Genomic DNA, 18,616 nt, shown 5'->3' on the forward strand with positions numbered 1-18,616 from the left:
CATTCATGCGCCATTCTCGATTCTCCCCAATAGTCGGTCTTGTGGTCCCAAGGATACATTGGTAGTCTCTGGATGAACTAACCGCGAGGCTTGAATGCGTTGAAGTCCAAGGGCATGTGGAGCTCCAAGAGCTTTCCACCGTCAAAGGACCCCTAAACAGTCTCCACCCCCTGCCATGGTCGAGATAAAGCAACAAAAGCTTGAGGGTTCGGCCAGGATCTGCTTCAGGGGACCTGTAAGTCAAGGTTGATCTTTAAAGAAGACAATATTTTCCATCCAAGTAGGGAAATCCGAAACAGCCGATTGAAGAGTAAGGAGGAGCTGGCGCACGTCCCCGCCTGCTGGGTGAGCACTTCCGGGCTTCGGCTGACGCTTGACTACTCAAGTACACGGAAGACCTGAACACAAGGTCGCCGACTGCCACGGCGCCGAGACGGCCCCGCTGGTCGTGAAAGGCGGCATGGCCAGCAGCGCCATCTTCCTGGCCATTCCGCACGCGTGCGACGGGCTCGTCTTCGGGAAGTTCATCCACGCAAGTGTGCACGACGGTATGAAGCACAACCTGGTCTCATGCCAGAAGTCGTTCCGCTACAATAATATCGGATTAACCCGGAAGCCGTTAGAAGGGACTCGGAACTCTCAGCAGCTCCTCAGTGAGTCCCCAATGGTCTAGCCCATATCACATGCCATGGCCGTGATCAGTTCGCTGTTGGAAATGTCGGGCCGCGCCTGCCGGATGAGGAAGAACGCCGGCCAATATGCCGAGGATTACGGGCGTAGAGATAGTGTTGGCCGTGTAGTGCGAGGCAAAGCTCACTCAGCAAGCACTACAGTGTAGGTGTTGAGGCCAAAGCCATGATGTCGCACTGCATTCAGCTACCCGCTGCGGCATCGGTCACCGTTACTTACAAAAGAGTCCATCTGTGGTTCGTAAAGCAAAGCTGGACGCTTGAATTTTTCACCAGAGCCAATGGAGGTTTCATTGATGAAACATATTCTATATCAAAACAAGAATGGAAAGGAAAAAGAGCAAACATACGAGGAGAATCGTGCTTTCCAGAAGCAGGTGTGCCGGGTTATGAGCTGTCCTAGATCTGCACTACTATTGGCCAAACCAGTTGGGACCGGATATCTCCTCCTATCCCTCCTGGCCCGGACTTGCGAAATCAAGGCTCAAGATGCAATTGGTGTACCGTTCAGATAATCTGACCTAAAACACATTTTCTCGGGAGCCATGCAGCCTTCCATTATCCCATCCTGGAGCTTGCGGGCATTCTTTGTTGTCTTGATCATCGAGACGAAGATGTTGGCGGCAGGTTAGGAGATGGCTGCGTGCTCCCATTGTGACCTCACCCAAAGATTGTGGCAGCAGGTTCAGTTTCGTTGATCTCAAAACCATGATACTCCTGTAGGTATCACGCGTACATCTGCACCTTCTTAATCGGCCAGCCTCATTTTCATAGGCCCCTTCTAAGAGTTGGGAAGGAGCTTTGCACTGCCAGTTCATTCTCTCATCATTACCTGCCTGCTAGGTAGGCACCATACTATTCGCCCCTGCCTCCACGACCGACAAGCTCTATTTCGTTTTTGCACAACCTCCTTACTTACGCTACTAAAAAATTAAAAAATTTCTGCAACCAGTGACGGCTCTTTTCTCCCACAACAACTCGGCAGCAAATTGACTGCTTGTTCAGTTGATTTCGCCGTTCTTACGGCATACCTGCATCCCTGCCAGGGCTCATCACACCTTCTGAGTCAAAGAATACCTCGATCTTTCCAGAACTCCAACAACACCTTCCCATACCAACCACACCGCCCACAATGTCTCTCAAACGAAAGACAAGCCTTGGAGAGTAAGTTTGACCCATACCTATTGCGAGACTGTGGGAAATCAATTACTCAAGCCCTAGCAGCATCTTCCAGTCTCAAACCATAAAGTTCATCATCGGCGAGGCAGGAGTGGCATGCTACATTCATGAGACCGCCATCGCAAATCTCTCCGACTCTCTCCAAGCACTTTTCAGAAGCAAGAAAAATGAGTCCACCGAGGGAAGTGTGGTGTGGAAGCATCTTGAGATGGACACCTTTACCATGTTCATGGAATACGCTTATACTCAGGATTTTACAATCATCGATCCTGACCAAAGGGAGGATATTTCTAAGATGTCGCTCATGACTTTCATCTCAATGAGAGCCCCGGACGTGGCAATCAAATATGCCAATGATTACTTTGACAAGGTAGACGACACTCGAGAATCTATCCAACATTCTTTCGAATACTACATGTCGATTGCCCGCCTCTACAACCTAGCGAACCAGTGTGATCTTTCAGAGCTCATGGACCTCTGCATCGAGAAAGTTCGACTTAGCTTGGCCAATAGTACGTTCGACAAAAATGATGCCTGCTCTGTTTGGATGCTCTTGGAGTCCATCTGGCCAAGAACCAACATCGAGGACAAGTTCAGAGAGGTGCTCCTTCGATTTATCTTGTTCGATTTGCGAACTGCAATGGAGTCGGCAGAAGCCGTTCGTGTTCTGAAGAATACCCCCGAGATATCCACCGCTCTTCTGTTGATGGCCCCGTACTCATACTGGGTGGAACTGACCTCTCACTATTGAGGCTGAAAAGACTGGGATTGGAATTCATGGGATGCTTTGGGAGGTTGGAAAGGAAGGGGAAGACATGGCCGAAGTTGGAACCAACTTCCAAAGACAAAGTGTGAGGACATACTCCTTTAGGGAACTTGTCCTTGGCTTATTTTCTATTGGATCGGGGGACTAGCTTTAGAATACAGCCATAAGATACCTGTCGCTAGAGATACCCATCCTCAAAACCAGTTCCGCTGTGCCTGTATGATCTTCAGAAGATGCTGTGCCCTCGAATCGGTCGATGTCACCTTGCCTGGTGTGTCACTCTTCCTGCTGTGGATCACTACTCAGCTGACGTTTTCGTCTCACGATCTGCTTCCATGCCTAGTCTCCAATCGACACCGTTTCCCTTCTGTCCCCCTTCCCTGTATGGGAATAGTACAAGTCAAAGGAGAAATTCTAAATCTCGAATTGCCAAAGATAAAGCAAAAGATGAGCCACAGAGATGATTACTTGGTCTATTCAAAGCGCCTCCCAGTAGGTCATGGGAATCATTGTGAGCAACTCCTGGGACATGTCGGGAAGGTCCTTCAGATTCTGGGCGAACCTCTTTGACGACATCATCCATCGGATGTTAGTGATGGCGTAACGGAGCAGCAATGTGCGAAACGCGTCGTTTGGCATTGTTCGGGGCCAGACATAGCGAAACATGTCGGTCAGTGCCGATACCAGATACGACTCTCCGGGATTGTCAACCAAGCTTTGCCGCACCTTCTCAACGCAGAGTTCTCTCAGTCCGTCTATGCCGTATTTTTCCGCAAGGATGTAGAGGCGCGCATGTGCCAAGTAGTATGCTTTTGAGTGCCGAGTGCTTTGTGTGATGGTTCTTGACGAATTTGCCTCCGACTTTGCTTCGGTAATAGCAGAGCTGGCTGACGATGCATTGCAATGCTCAAGATAGTCCATGGCGTATATATAATGAGGCCGAAGCTTCCTCGTCTTTAATCGATTGCTCTTTATCTTTTCCCGTAAGGAAGGCCATTCTTCTTCTGTCGGCTGGATTTCCTCGTCCGACATGGTGAAGCTGCCACTGTAGGCATACTCCAAGAACTTGGTAAAAGTACCTGGCTCGACATCGTCCCAAACCACCCGTGCCTCGACGGATTCTTGCATGCCATTCGTAAGTAGGGCGCTGAGTGACCGAGAAAGCCAAGTGACGGACGCTTCGTGGACGTTGAATTCGACTTTCTCGGGCCCGACGACAAACTTGATGACGCGGGATCGCGCGATCCTGCTCGAAGTTAGAGCCCCCTGAAATACGGATCTGTAAGTGAGAGGAGATTATCGTACTCATCCATGTCTCTTTTGCGTTTGAGAGACATCTTGAACAGAGAGTACTGAACGTTGAGCGGGGTGGCTGTTGGGGTATCAGTTGAAGTTGTGGTGTGGGTTGGAGGACGACTTTCGGAGCCCTGGCCCAAACGGCGATGGCTTAAATGCACGTTTTTGGATTGGCTCCTTTCTTGCCTTTATTTCTTGTTTCAAGGAAAGGGGAAACCCTGGATTCTTTCTGTCGTCAGAAGAAGGTGATGGCGACTTCCTGCCTTTTCTGGATGAGACGGGAGCGAAGAAAACGGACGCGTTTTCCTTATGTGTTTCATTTACGGCGATTTGGAGCCTTTTGCTTCTGTCCCAATCTTTGTTTACAAAACAGGTTGCCTTCGCCGAGTGTGGGATTCCTCTACAGCAGCAATCACAAGGCTCATGTGTGGAAAGATAGCCATTGTCTCCTTGTTTCATAAGCTGATCTATCCTACAGAAGTATACGCCATGTATCTGTAAACCCTATTCCCCTGCGTCAGACTCCCGCTTCTTGGCCTCAGTCTTCTTACGCCAAGACTCAGCTAAAGCGCATCCTCCCAAATCTGCTGAGGGATCTCGAGCAGCAGCTCGGACGCAATGTCTGGCAACTCTTCGACGAGGCGACTGAGAACACCGTGGCGCTTCAGCTGGTTCATCTGGACGATACAGTAACGGATAAGCATCATCCGGAGGGTGTCAAACCGTCCCGTGTTCGAGTAGGCGAACTTGAGCATCTCGACCAGCGTCTCGCGAAACTCCTCTTCGAGGTTAACGGCGAAAAGACTCGCGCGAACCCTCTGGAGACATAATTCCGTGAGCGCGTCGAAGTTGTACCGATCAGCAAGAACGTATAGCTTGATATGCAGCATGAAGGCAGTTGAGTATCCAGTGCGATTCCAACCTCGGAGGTCATTGAACCAGTGATGCTCAGGAGAAAGCGGCATCAGGGTCGCGAAGTGTTCGCGGCAGTAGCTCCATTTGCCGGGTCTGTCGCCTCCGTTTTCGCCTCCATTGTCACCTCCCTCATAATCCATCATCCAAGAGTTGATATTGCGGGAGTTAAGGTACTCGTTGTGTTCGGATTCGTCAAAATCGTTGCCGCCACGCCATCTTGCCCTGGGTCCAGGGGGAGGGTTCGATGAGGCTTTCTCGAGAAGGTGAGGGACCGAATAATCCTCGTAGTATGCAAACTCCATGAGCCTGGTGAAGATTGAAGGCTCGATATCGTCCCAGACCACATTAGCCTCCAGAGTTTCTCTCATGCCTCCGCCGGCAAGCATGATCCGGAGGGGCTCCGACAGGCGCGTGAAGGCATGCTCGTGGACGGCGAACTTGACTTTGTCTGGACCAACGAGAAAAGTGATCTGTCTCGACTTGAAAATTCTGTTTGGAGTTAGCTTGCACGCGATAAGACTGGGGTCAAAGTCTTTCCTACTCCTCAATAGTTCGAATTCTCTCGGGAGAATCGCCTTCGGCTGTCGACGCCATCCCGAACTTTCTGCGCTGGCTTCTTGGTAGAGGTTTGGGGCGAAGGTCGGAAGAAGACCAATTGATGCTGGAGAAACTTTTATGAACAGTGAGAGGGGGTGGTGGTTCGATGAGACGGGCCTGATGGTGTGTGTTGCTGTTTGTTGGAAGGGGGGCTGGGGCATCGTAGACAGCATAGACCTGTTTGCTTTGTCTCACGCTGCCTGTTTGAGTATCGTTGAATCTGAAAGGTCAATCTTTCAGCAAGAATGTGTAGTGCATATGCAAGAAGGCGTGGTGTGGATTTGGGGTTTCCCTTCGACAAGAGCTGGCAGAAACCGTTATGGAGTCCGCCAGGTCAAGCTTTTAAGCTGTTTAGAGTCACCTAATCTGCTTACCATTCAAGGTTTCTCTCAGAACAAAACCTGGCTTGAGTAACTTGACCAGCTAAGGGAGACTCTTCGTTCTCGTTCACATAGGTACTATGCAGCGAAGGGGAACATCATGCGCTTTCAGGTCATTTCATAGACATAGAATTGACTTCTGCAATGCTGAAGCAATCATAGGATCCAAGATGAAACCCTGAGCTCTTTACTTTCCAGGGTGGTTCTGCTCTATCACAACTCTTTTTATGCAGGCAAAGCTGCTCACAGGGCCTCGTAGTCCCTCCTGGATACAGTGATGTTGGAGCATGTGGTCCCGCCCCTGGTCGCGCTGGGAACCCGGAAGCACTCGTTAGGACACGGGGCGCTTGCGTTATACTGCCACGAGAACAAGGGATCCGTCTCGTTTGTCAGGATCTGTCCGACCATGACGGTCTGGTATCCTGGCAGCTGACGAGACTGCTGAAAGACGTCATACTTTCCAGGCCCCAAAGTCAGCATGGACTCGGCAGGTACAGGCATAAGTCCCAATTACTCACACTACTAAGAGTCATTACGCCCCAGCCGACGTTGTAATTATGCTGGATCGTGGTTCCGTATACATATTCTGATGGGATATAGGTTAGTGCTGAAGAGTAGCTCGTTGACATCGTAACTCCCACCTTTGAAACCAGCCCAGCGAATGGCGCTCGCACACTACAGCACGTCAGTCGAAACTTCAACCTTTAAGTCTCCGGTAGTGATACCATTGGGCACGATTCCGCGTTCGTGTAGATGGAGAGGTCTCCCCATGCCGCGTAGATCTCGCTATCAACAGGTCAGTCCGAGTAAGTAAGCACAGAGGAAACAATGTAGAACCTACGAAGGAGTCATGCCCTGTTCAGCAAACCTTGCCGTGCATGCGTTGATGGCTGAAATCTCTCCGTGAACTGGGCTTGTGTTAGGCAAGTCCGTACTCTCATTGCGCAACACGTACTAGTCGGATCCCCGGTTCTGAAGTTTGCGCCTTCGCAGACGACTTCGTCGCTTGTGTGGTTAACAATGATGGTGCCAAACGCGGCAAAGGGGCAGCTGGATGACCCTGTCAGTCTACAGAGACCGGAGAAGGGGAGGACGAAACTGGGAAAGGAACTTACGGCCCGCTTTGTCTGAATAGGGCCTCGTTCGCCTGAATGTCCGTTAGTTGCCAGAAAAGAAGACGTACATAAGAAAACAAGACCGCCATTGCATATTTACAACCACAGTTTGTGCATTAATGACAGGTAATTGTCAAGAAACAACTCTACCGACCTTTCGCATGTACTCGACCCTCTTCACAGCGGGGATCGAGTTGACGGTGAGACCGGACATGTCTTGGTCATCGTTGGGAATCACAAAGTGGGCCGAGCTAGCGGTCACAGCGCCCAGGACCAGGAGAATAATCGAACGAAGCATGTTGCTGATGTGTTTTTTTTTCCGAATCGGGAAGTTGTCAATGAAAGCCCACAACCCGATTTGACGTGTTCCAGCTTGGGGCTCGCTTTATACTCATTGCCATCCAGCAGCGGGGTCTTCCGTGTTCTCGGATAGCTGGATTACATCGCGCCGGAAACTGAAGCCATCACCATGCCATGCGCATCTCCGCAGAGGCCCGCAATGGTGGAGACAGGTGGTCTGTTAGCGCTTCTTCTTATCTTTTCCAATCTTGAAGGACTGTCCAGCCTCGGATGGAGGAGAGATTAGATAGAGGTTTGATAGGGACTGCGGAGAAGATGTGAAGTTCACAGTCCCGGTATCGGACGACCTAGACCAGGAGTAGTCTGAGTCAAATTGTTCTGCCGGAGGGTCTTGTTGCTCTGAGTCGACTTTGTTTTTCTGACAATATTCCCTATTGGTTTGGAAGAACACGGAAAGTACAACTGTGAAAGCTGGAGGTGGGGCTTCATCGCCCTCACTCACCCGGCTCCCTTCGCAGTCACGAAGGCGGGAGAACACCGACTGGGGCCAGGAACCAGAGACAACGATGACACGACCCAAGGGCCTCAGTTTTGTAGGTTCAGAATTCAGAAATGAATACATCACCGTCTCAACCCAAAAGATGTTGGTCAAATAGACTAATTCTCCAACCCGCCTATTCCTTTGCTACAGTCTTACCCAACTCTCTTGAAACGCGTTCGTCACTGGGAGAACCAACTGTTTTTGGCAGAGTGTCGACCTCCAGTATCAGATTGTCATCATCAAACGCTCCCCTTATGTGTCTTGTGCCCGGTGTACTCGTGAAAAGAACCTTCACGGCGGCGCGCAGGTTCCCGTCAACAACTAGCTTCAGCAAGGAAGACAAGGCAAGGTCGGCCTCCATCTCCTCACGCTCATAGAATATGACGTTATCGACAAGAAAAACGGGCGTGATGGCCTCAGGGATATGACAAATGAGAGCATACAGCAACCTCAGGGTCTCCTTCTCGTCGCCGGCTTGCAGACGGCTGAGGTCGACCGCACCGGCTGTCATGATAGAACGCACATCAAACTCGTGTTGCCGAAGCAGTTGGTCGGCCAAGCTAGCCAGCATAGAGCGGCCTCCACTGAACCGATCACCCGGGGAGATATGACGTCCGCAGAGCCAGAGAAGGGGAATGAAGCGCTGGTGTCCGTAGAGCATCTCGGCCATAGAGACGCAAAAGAGCGACAAGGGCGAGAGGTTGGCCACCTGCCTTGGAGGCTTCCGGTCCCAGTGGATGAGCAACTTGGCCGAGTGCGGGGACATCATCCAAGCGCGGAAGAGTTGATTGCCGACGATTTGTTGGGCATGGGCGCGTTCCCTGGAGGGGAAATCCGGAGTTCTGGAGGCTGCAAAGGACGCGTCTACGAGGTCGATATCTCCGCTACTGAGTATCTGACGCAATATGCCTTGGGTCACCGGCCAGTCCAATACGGGTTGCGAAGGCTGTGACGGTGGCATATACGGCCCCCATGGGTTCCCTAGACCTGGAGATACACTTCGCAGAGAAATGATCTCGACTCTGAGGAATTCGACTTCTTCTTTTTGGGATGTTAGAAAGAGACAGGGATGAAAATGCAGACAACTTTGAAGTGTTTTGCATTGACTTACGCCGGTGCCTTTCTCTTTCCATGGTGAACTCTTTCGCAACAGTATATGCGATCAGTCTAGTCCAGATTTTCAAACAGCGTCTTGAGCCAGAGGACTTACGGTCTCTTTCCTTATGGTGGTCGTCAAGCAAGTTCTTGATGTCTGTAAGCAACGAAATTTCCCTGGCCTGCTCCGCCGACATCTGCTTCTGTACTTCTAATGACTTTTGCTGCGCATCCGCCGCTCGTTGCAACATTCTCATGGTCTCTTGCGAGTCTGGGATGGATCAGCGTTTTGTTCCCCTGTCAGAAAATATCGGCGCCACCTACACATTCGGCCTTCGAACATGTCGGACTTGGTTGCTTCTTGCATGAGCCTTTGTGCCTTTTTGTTGATTGACTCAAGACTTTGCACCAAGTTATGTTCATAGAAGTTACCGAGGCCAAAGGCTTTCACCCCACGAACAACTATCCAACGAGTCAGCTACACAGTTCTATGACGAGACTCAGAGGATGAGACTCACTCTCCTTGCTAGTAAAGAATCCTATTGCTCGTTCGATCGCTTCTATTACTGCGACAGCCAAATCTACTGCCGCCTTACGTATATTTGCATCGCCTCTGAAGGTTGACAAGAAGAGCTCCACATCGGAAAAGATGGGGATGAGACCATCTAGACTGTCAGACACTTGATCGCGTACTTCTGCCCCTTTTTTGACGGTCTGTGAAGAACTGAGATCAGACTTCCATCTCCTATAGGTCTTTTGAGTGGTTAAAGCTCACATCCAAAATGACTTGTATAACACCCAGAATTGGGGTAGAGAACACGCTGTCTGGCAAGACTTTTGCAGCGTTTCCCACAACTTCGGCCACAAAGGGCGCTTGATCGGCAGCGTCTCTTCGTTTCTTTTTGAACCACCCTACTCGGCCGCCTTCATCTTGGTAATGTCTCTGGGCTTTTTCGAGCTTCGTGTAAACAGACTCCCAGTCGTCCTCGGCCCGGATACTGGTTCCGGATTTACACCGGTCTTTGGGCTCCGTTGTCGCATCCCTGAATTGGTTCATGGCTTCATGAAAGATCTCATTCCAAAGAGCCATGGATCCTATGGTATCCCATGCTGGTCTGAGAGGGACCGTTCGATGCGATGTATTCTCAGGACCTTGCGAAGTGTTGTGAGGGGACGATACTGTGTCAAGGGGCGAGTTGGATGTGGACGCGTTTCCAGCCGCTGTTTCCAGAGCCTGATTGCTGGGTACGTATCTTCCCAGTGAAGAATTATAGTGAACCATAAGGTCGGAGAAAGCTTTGTGATGTCGAGGTAGGTGATGGTCAATGAAATCGACTGAGGATGGTTGACGACTCGGCCTGGGTATCAAACGCTCTGAGCCTGACATGTTGATCCAGGTAATAAGGGTGAGAAGATGAAAGAAGAAGAAAAAACCACCGACTACAAGTCCGATCAACTACATCAAGAAAAACGCTGTCTATGTGAATCTGAGTGTACCGGAAGCCAGGAGGGGTGAATAGTCCCATCTCAAAATCAGGCTGTAGGAGCCCGCACTGATTCCTGCAGGTTGCAGCTCGCTGCGCCCCTTTTGAGGTTTGTACAGAGTACAATACTGCCAATTCATCACACCAGCCATCCTGAATCGAAGTAGGTCCAATCCCAGGCCGTGCAATGACACATTTCTACGATAACCACTGAGTACGAGTAGCTTTGATTTGTTCTCGGCCGGATGGGATGCAGGCTGACTTCTCGTGCATTATATTGAATGCAATGCTGTTTGGTGGTGGGAACGGCTGGCCAATGCGTGGTCCGCGGTTAAGTTCAGCGTCGCACTGCTGACACTCATGAGGTAATTTTTCGGATTGATTTGCCTGGGAAACCTCTCGGCGACAATGTCTTGATGTTTTTCATGTCAGTATTATTGGTTCAAGATAAGCAACACACTTCCTTCCGCGGCACGACTTCCTCTGAAACTTTGCTCTGCTGCCTACTTCACAATTGAGTTTGCTCACTCGACTCTTCAAATCTTCAAAGCATTTTCTCTCGGCATTTTGACCACTTTTTTTCGTTGTTACCCAAACTTTGACAACTTTGCCTCTCATCCAAGCATCCTTGTTCCCACAGCCACGTTCATCATTACTGTCCAAGGCATTTGTGCCCGACCTTTTGCTTTGGACCCAATATCCTCTTCCATCCACATGGCATCGAATGACTCTGGTCCAGTAATGGAGCCATCCAAGCCCCCTGAATTGGGTTCGGGGAAGGAGGCCTTGTTGAGTCCCCCGGTATCTACGGCAGATGATTCGCCGAGAGATCAGCGTTTTGGCCAGGGATACTCTGATGAGTTACCTGAACAAAGCCGACAGTCCCCTTCCGCGAACGCTCTGAGCGTTGCTGCAGAGCTTCATGCGTTGAAAGCAAAGATACAGGAACTCGAAGACCGAAACACATCCAAGACTTCAAGTCCGCAGCAGGCCTCATCGTCCCAAGCCCAACTTGACGCCATAAAGCAATACCGGCGAATGGAGAAATGTCTGTACACTCACAGAAAGGAGTGGGAGAACAAGATCGGAAACTACGATCCAGAAATGGAAAGAGAACTTAACTACGATCTACCTAGATGGGGACCATGGAATTTCCATTGGAGCATTGACTATCCCTCAACTTACGATCGTCCTGATCCCTTCAATCCCGCCCACCAATGTCAAAGCGAAGAACGACTGGGGACTGGGGACGCTGCCAAGGATGAATTCGACTACACGATTGATTTCGGAAATCGACGCGACCGCTTGCGCAAGACTTTCGAGTGGGAGATGGACCGTCTGTATTTGGCAGAAGAGACAGACAAACGTAGACGGCAAAAAGTCGAACTTCAGACCGATGCGAAGGAACAGGCTGGAAGACACAACAGTGATCCTCAAGATTCGAGTTCTGAACAATCGGTATGTATGACTGTGGACGTCGCCTGGGACGAGTTTCAGAGACTGGGTCGGTCCCGCAAGTACAAGGGGTGCTATCTTCACATTCTCACCGGTGATCCCACGGTTCGGGACAACGAGGGGTTCGAAGGGACCTGGATCGGCTTACTGGAACGGCGTGCGCGGAAAACAGGCCATCAGACACTGTCTGCTTCCAAAAAGTCGCAATTACCTGAGCGAATCCGAATCTATTCTGATGTCGTCTTCACCATTCTTGACAAGATTCTTCGATCCACAGAGTCTCATGTTAAGTTAGCAGAGGATGCCGTAAGTCAGACTACCCACTTTTCGGCACCCCCCCCATTTCGGCACCCCAAAAATGAAGCTATTCCCATCATACTCGTCGACTTCAATTAATCATTGACTTCTTCTAGATGCAACAACAATACAGCTTTCAGCTTCACTAGGGTATTCAGAGTCGCTGGATTCGGCTGCATCATCCTCTTTTTCCCCAGCCTTAAGTTGCGCCTGCTGGATGTCTTTGATGTTGGCGAACTTAGTGTTAGGATCCAGCTGGACTGCCCTTCTTTTCCTTACTGCAGTATTGGTGACTTGGGCCTGCAGAAGCTCCAGTTTCTGCTGGGTATTTGCCAGCTCATATGCCTGCTCGCTGAAGCCTTTTTTTACCTTCCTGAATAGAAGGCGTTGAGTAAAGGCATCATTCTCCAGCTCTGTGAATAGCTTCAACTGCCCAGCTAGATCCTTCATCTTCCTTGGCGTCGACCATGCCACTGCAGATGACGCAGATACCCATCCTTCAGCTTCCTTGCCTCCAGACTGCCCTTTGCTGACCTGATCAGATGATCCTGATGCTGCTGGTGTTGATGGGAGCAGTAGGGAGCTCATCAGAGGCTTCGCCATAGAGACAGGCCATAACCCTGTCCATTTCCAACCACTTCTAATGTTCTGCATCGTCATACCTGCAGTACGAGCCTTCTGATAACAGCCTATAAAGTTCCTCTTGCCTACAACAGTTGAATCATTCCACTGACCAAGGTATCCAAGCTCCTTCCTATAGGCTGCCTTGACAGGGCTGAAGACTGACTGATCAAGTGGCTGGAGGACATGGGAGGTATGTGGCGGTAAGAACAATAGATGGATGTTGTTTATATAGCATAACCACATAAAGTCAGTCGTTGTATGACTCCCATGTCCATCCATGATCAGCAGCCTGACCTCCTTGCCCTGAGGAAGAGTCTGAGGGATGAAGACCTTCTGCAGCCATTCAACTGCAGTGGCATCTGAAGTCCATCCATTCTCCGTTGCAGTGAATTGCCATCCTTCATAAGGGCCAAGGTCTAGAGGAAACCACTGCTGCTGGACTGCCTTGCCCTTATAGATAACGAGGGGATTCAGAACATGGCCCAGGGCAGAGATGCATTCGATGATGGATACCCATGCCCTTGATCCAGGCTGTTTCTTACGTACAGACTTCGTCTCAGACATGCCCAGCACCAGCCCATTAGATCCCTGGCCCTCAAGGATACCAGTCTCATCCATGTTGTATCTATTAGCTGGTTTGATGCTGGTGATCTCTGGTATGGCGAGTAGTTTGAACCAGTCCCTGATGACCTCAGTAGATGCCCCATTAACACGCCTAGAATCGATAGGGCGACTTCTCTGGACCTTGACTGATGGATTCCTCTTCAAGAAGGCTTGGATCCAGCCTTTTCCTATAGGCTCTGTATCCCCCATGGCATGGAGGATCCTTTCTGCGAATAGCCTCACTTGCAGATGGGTTGGGGCAACACCAAGGGCATGCTGAATGCGAACCCATTCAGCCAGTTTAGCCTCCTGACTAACAGAAAGTCTCTGCAGGTCAGAAAAGGCAATTGACCTTGGTTGAGTGCCCTTAATCCGATACTGAAGTGTTGATCTTGGGATGCCATACACCTGACCAGCCCTCTTAATGGGCATGCCGTTGGTTATTGCGTCAAGGGCCTGATTGACTTCATCTTCGGTATACTGGCCCATAAGGTCGAAAAGAAGCTCTGAGGAAAAAATGAGGTTATTCGCATAAGTATAGAAAATGTTGTTGATGTTGAAAGTTGAGGGGTATGTTCTGGTGATGAGGCATTTGAGGCATTTTTGGGGTGCCGAAATGGGGGGGGTGCCGAAAAGTGGGTAGTCTGACTTACCCACAGTCTTCACTCGCCCTTTCAAGGCACTTGTTTACTGCGAGGAAGGCTTGGAAAATTGGTGCAAGGCTTTGGAGGACGAAGCAAAGGGTTTTCCGACAGACACAGACGAACAGGCACAGTCACTTGGCTCTGTTTTGAGCTTGGAAAAGAACGATGTTGAAGAGAACTTGGGAGACAACACTGAAACGAGCTTGCTGAAAGGCCAGCCAGCAGCCAAGGGAGACAAGACTCTAATTCCAAGCGACCAAAGCACCAATCTGGGCTCGCCCATAACCACGAGTAGAGATAGTATCGAGGGCTATGCCAAACCCGATAATCACGCCGAACAAACGACTGAGAACAACGGCGGTGGGGACGACAGCGGCGACGAAAACAGTGACGACAACAGCGATTCTGAACCAGAAGCCCTCGACGCTGTGTTGCAGTCCCCAAGAGCCTCGAAAGAACTCGCCTTTTTCCTCAAGACTTTGCGATCTCAAGTTCTGCATAGGCGAGAATACCTGAAGGCAGATCACTGCAGCAATGTCTTTTTCTCCGACTTGTGGCATCTTTTCTCGCCAGGTATTGAGGTCATCCGAAGCGATAGGAAACAAGCTTACCGTGTTGTTCATGTCACAAGCACAAAGCACCGTATGGTGTCGGCTTTCGAAAAATGGGGCGGTCGTCCGGGTGTCCACGTCGACGTTGATGATGAGAACAAGAAGAGACCAAGACCCAATTTCCGCATCACATGCGTGTACATCGACTTTGATGGCAAGGTGTTCGGACCAGTAGCAGAAACATTCGACATCAAATCATTCGAGGGGCAACGAGAGATTACCTCCTTCGAAGTCTTCCCATTACGACTTTTGCCCACACTTAGAGATGGGCTTGACGATGCTGAGCGGGACACGCCGTCCAATCTTCAACCGGCCACCCGCTTCAGACAAAAGCTTATCAATCGGGGCAAGAATTTTCTTGAAGCCATCAAGAAGAAGCATATGTACTACGCTGGCCCAACTTTGGACACTCGCGAAGAAATCGAGGGGCAAGTTGTTGTGGATTTCGAGGCTGCCTTCTCCATTGAAGAGGATCCGGACCTGCCCTCTGAACAACCGCGGATCAGATCCTTGCTCAATCTTAAGCTGGACGATTATGCTGAAGAAAGACCTTGTCAGGCCGATTGCTGCTTTGTTGAAAAAGTTTACGATGATACGGCAATCGACCTGAGACGAGGAATGGAGTACATCAACAGCCTGCTACCCAAACCAGGTGGTCAAGATCCCGCATCGGTTCTCATTCTCCCGCAGACACTAGAGGAGCTCCAGACACGTGCAAGTCACGACAAGTTTCTCCTTCCGGATAGCGATCTACTGATATTATCCTACAGAGTCATTGGGTTTCTGCTTCGCAATCGAAAATTCGGTGAGTCATCTCTTCACTGATCATACGAACAACGTAGCAAGCCTCACTTACTTAACATCCATACTGGAACATCGCAGCTCAGTTGGATTTGGCTTTTCTCTCTGAGATACAATTGCGAACCTTGAGCTCGGTCCCTGACAACAAACATGATGCAAGCCACACGCAAGAGGACAGCAGCACTGGATCTGCCGCAGCTTTTGACCGCCTCGTTTTGGAGGAGGGGCATAGGTCCATGATCGAGTTGTTGATTGCCCAGCATTTCAGGGACAAAGAGTCTAAGGGGGATCCGAATGATCAATACGACGCAGTTCGAGGGAAAGGTAAGTGACCGATAGCACTTCTCTCTACTTCAAACTCTTTGACTGAGACGCGACGACCTTAGGCAAAGGCTTGATATTATTGCTTCACGGAGCACCCGGGGTGGGAAAGACATCGACTGCAGGTGAGAAACTCCATCTGGTTCCAGGATACTATCAATGCTGACCAATAAAAGAGGGGGCAGCAGAGCTTTTCGGCAAGCCACTGTTCCAAATCACATGTGGTAAGTGATGAAAAAGCCTGTACCGGAGACGATTTCACCAACTTAAACCAACCATCTTCCAGGCGACTTAGGCACCACTGCGAAAGAAGTCGAACATGCTCTCGAGAAAAACTTCGCTCTCGCAAATCGATGGGATTGTATCCTGTTGCTCGATGAGGCCGATGTCTTTCTTGCAGAGAGGACCAGAGAAGATTTCAAGAGAAACGGACTTGTGGCAGGTGAGCAACTACTTCTCCCTAGACAAGCTTTACATACATGTTTTGACAATATTTTAGTCTTCCTTCGTGTGCTCGAGTACTACACCGGAATTCTCTTCTTGACGACCAATCGCGTCGGCGATTTTGATGAAGCGTTCACGTCTCGTATCCACATGAGCCTGTACTATCCCGACCTCAGCCGGGACAAAACCCTACAGATCTTCGAGATCAACCTGAAGATGATTGCCGAGCGCTTCGCGCGCAAGGAGAGGAAGATCGTGATCGACCAACTGGGCATTGGCGCCTTTGCCTCTCAGCACTTCATCGACAAGCCCGACGCGCGTTGGAACGGTAGACAGATCCGCAACGCCTGTCAGACGGCTTTAGCGCTTGCTGAGTTCGAGGCCCAGGGCAACAGCCATAGGAAGATTCTCAAGCCGGACGCCGTTGTCCAACTCACTGTCGATCACTTCAAGACTGTACGCAACGCGTATCTCGAGTTCACCGACTACATGAAAATGGTCTACGGCACCACCGCGGCTAGAAAAGCCGAAGAGGGCAAGGTCCGCGCCATCTTGGTTGACGAGAACAATAATTTCGTCGGGAGCGTCGGCGGAGCCGGCCGTCTTGACAGAAAGGCTGCTTACGCACAGCAATCCAAGGCCCCTCTCTACGCCAGTGAGCACCAGCCGCAGGAGAACGCCCAGTTCCAACAACACCAGGCATACCATACAGGGGGCTACCATCAGACCGGGCACTACCAAACGCCGCCGCACGGCTATCATCAGTCACAGGTCTACCCAAGGCCCGAGTCATTCGGTGCCCCATCGCAACCTCAATCAGCCCAATACCCAAGCACTCCTCCAAGTCAGACCTCTCGTGGCACTCCGTTTCCAACTCATATGCAAGAATCCCAGGTTCCTGGTGAATTTGGTCGAAGTCAGCGTCCTGTGAGCTCCGACAATTCCTTCAGAGAATCACAAGGACAGTTTGACATCCAACAGGGCCAGTATGCTCCGCAGCAGCAATCCAATCCTCAATGGCCCAGCAGAAGTGTCCAAGATGCGTATGATCTGTCAGGTGGACCACGCCAGGGACTGCCAAGCCATTTGACACCGTCCAGAGGATCTGGGACATCTGGGATGTATGGGCCGGGGCCCGAGCAGCAGCAAGAACGTCCGCCTGGTGTTTAGAAATAAGTAAGTCCACGGCTGAAAATCATGTAAGAGAGCTTATTGAAGGGAAATTGGACTCGAAGTGGTTCATAATGACAAGGTTTCCTTATTCATTGTTCTGTGTCGAGTCATCCTCTTGCTTTCAATTTTAATATATCGCAATACAACTGTGCACTTATGCATTTCGAACCTAGCCTTTGAGTGATGGAACTCGGACATGGAGATTGTTCTACCACAAGACAGCGTCAGGCTTCTAAATATTACACTCTAAGTCATTCGCAAGGAAGTCTTTATACAAACAGGTCACGCTTGTCAACGGCATCTGAATTAGATCAACTATGCTGCGTTGCATATGTAGAACACTAAGAGTGCAACATAACTGTAACTCTACTGTTTTTGTTTGCAAATTGTGCTGGTACTAATCAACTCTCGTATGTTAACTTAGATCGATGAACATGTGTGTCACGCTGGCAGGTCTACTTCAAGTTAATGCTGTATGGGTTTGCCATTTGTTGTGGTAGAAATCCCGTGTACCTGGAGTCAACATTCACCTGAGTGTTTCGTAACAAAAAGTTGTTTAATGATAGTTGAAACACTTCAATCGAGACCTTTATTGAAGCATGTACCGACAACGCCTGTCCTGTCTGAAGCTTTTCCCTCTGTCGTGACCCTCCGTTCCACTTTTACAGGTCGAGTCCCTTTTCGCAATTGCTGTCTATGAACCAATGGCGAGAAGGCTAAGTTTCTAAATTCTTTCTCCTCTAAGTAGACAGCAAATCCATTTCCGCCGTCGCGAAATTTCGAATTAAGTCACCTTGCAACGCTGTAAACGGTCCCAACTTCTCCGTCTACAAGGCAAAGACCTCGTAACTTCGCATTGACAATGATGAACCATCTGGCGACGATTGGATCAAAAGTCAGCACGTGCGTACGAATATTTCGGCTGTGCAACACCGCCTGTCATAATAATGCACAGCACTAGCTGCATCACGAGAAGGGAACCAGCGACAGGGGTTGTATCGTGATGTCACCCAACAAACCGCCCAAAACCGAGCCTGAATGGCACCGACAAAGCTCCCAGCCGGCGACTCAGCTCTAGGAAGCCCCCAATCTCTACACAACCAGATGAGTGTTTCCATTCAACGAGACCTCCCGCCTCTCTCCATCGAGGAGTCTCAAACATGACGTCTTCAACAGTTACCATCGTACGGCCCGTGAAGGATAGTTTCGTATTTGTTTCGTACTCGGCTTGAAGCCTGCCGCGGGGGCCCGTTTGCGAAACCGAGGTGCATATGAGTACAACTACC

General features: G+C 50.1%; 8 protein-coding genes across 8 annotated transcripts; 3 read left to right on the top strand and 5 right to left on the bottom strand.

The window, feature by feature from the left end:
- Positions 1 to 175: 175 nt before the first annotated feature.
- On the top strand, positions 176 to 673 carry CH63R_13665 (aminotransferase class I and II; the record flags this gene model as incomplete). Its single annotated transcript, XM_018308639.1, has 3 exons — positions 176 to 235; positions 310 to 345; positions 410 to 673. The coding sequence occupies 3 exons, from the start codon at positions 176 to 178 to the stop codon at positions 671 to 673; spliced, it is 360 nt and encodes a 119-aa protein (XP_018150957.1).
- A 1,148-nt stretch (positions 674 to 1,821) lies between these two features.
- On the top strand, positions 1,822 to 2,619 carry CH63R_13666 (uncharacterized protein; the record flags this gene model as incomplete). Its single annotated transcript, XM_018308640.1, has 2 exons — positions 1,822 to 1,853; positions 1,914 to 2,619. The coding sequence occupies 2 exons, from the start codon at positions 1,822 to 1,824 to the stop codon at positions 2,617 to 2,619; spliced, it is 738 nt and encodes a 245-aa protein (XP_018150958.1).
- A 492-nt stretch (positions 2,620 to 3,111) lies between these two features.
- CH63R_13667 (uncharacterized protein) lies at positions 3,112 to 3,971 on the bottom strand (the record flags this gene model as incomplete). The annotated part of the gene is made up of 2 exons (XM_018308641.1): positions 3,112 to 3,880; positions 3,940 to 3,971. 2 exons carry the CDS (start codon positions 3,969 to 3,971, stop codon positions 3,112 to 3,114), a joined length of 801 nt encoding a protein of 266 aa, XP_018150959.1.
- A 522-nt stretch (positions 3,972 to 4,493) lies between these two features.
- CH63R_13668 (uncharacterized protein) lies at positions 4,494 to 5,439 on the bottom strand (the record flags this gene model as incomplete). The annotated part of the gene is made up of 2 exons (XM_018308642.1): positions 4,494 to 5,334; positions 5,387 to 5,439. 2 exons carry the CDS (start codon positions 5,437 to 5,439, stop codon positions 4,494 to 4,496), a joined length of 894 nt encoding a protein of 297 aa, XP_018150960.1.
- Positions 5,440 to 6,065: 626 nt separating this feature from the next.
- On the bottom strand, positions 6,066 to 6,302 carry CH63R_13669 (Cytidine and deoxycytidylate deaminase zinc-binding region; the record flags this gene model as incomplete). The annotated part of the gene is made up of 1 exon (XM_018308643.1): positions 6,066 to 6,302. One exon carries the CDS (start codon positions 6,300 to 6,302, stop codon positions 6,066 to 6,068), a length of 237 nt encoding a protein of 78 aa, XP_018150961.1.
- A 224-nt stretch (positions 6,303 to 6,526) lies between these two features.
- Positions 6,527 to 7,235, bottom strand: CH63R_13670 (Cytidine and deoxycytidylate deaminase zinc-binding region; the record flags this gene model as incomplete). Its single annotated transcript, XM_018308644.1, has 5 exons — positions 6,527 to 6,608; positions 6,664 to 6,730; positions 6,778 to 6,872; positions 6,938 to 6,969; positions 7,092 to 7,235. The coding sequence occupies 5 exons, from the start codon at positions 7,233 to 7,235 to the stop codon at positions 6,527 to 6,529; spliced, it is 420 nt and encodes a 139-aa protein (XP_018150962.1).
- A 222-nt stretch (positions 7,236 to 7,457) lies between these two features.
- On the bottom strand, positions 7,458 to 10,260 carry CH63R_13671 (uncharacterized protein; the record flags this gene model as incomplete). Its single annotated transcript, XM_018308645.1, has 8 exons — positions 7,458 to 7,584; positions 7,740 to 7,821; positions 7,935 to 8,819; positions 8,989 to 9,144; positions 9,198 to 9,335; positions 9,392 to 9,412; positions 9,470 to 9,587; positions 9,649 to 10,260. 8 exons carry the CDS (start codon positions 10,258 to 10,260, stop codon positions 7,458 to 7,460), a joined length of 2,139 nt encoding a protein of 712 aa, XP_018150963.1.
- Positions 10,261 to 11,821: 1,561 nt separating this feature from the next.
- Positions 11,822 to 17,327, top strand: CH63R_13672 (AAA family ATPase; the record flags this gene model as incomplete). The annotated part of the gene is made up of 7 exons (XM_018308646.1): positions 11,822 to 11,969; positions 14,092 to 15,396; positions 15,474 to 15,716; positions 15,779 to 15,838; positions 15,890 to 15,937; positions 16,000 to 16,155; positions 16,213 to 17,327. 7 exons carry the CDS (start codon positions 11,822 to 11,824, stop codon positions 17,325 to 17,327), a joined length of 3,075 nt encoding a protein of 1,024 aa, XP_018150964.1.
- Positions 17,328 to 18,616: the final 1,289 nt, after the last annotated feature.

This window comes from Colletotrichum higginsianum, chromosome 10, assembly GCF_001672515.1.
Source record: "Colletotrichum higginsianum IMI 349063 chromosome 10, whole genome shotgun sequence".
NCBI lineage: Eukaryota > Fungi > Ascomycota > Sordariomycetes > Glomerellales > Glomerellaceae > Colletotrichum > Colletotrichum higginsianum.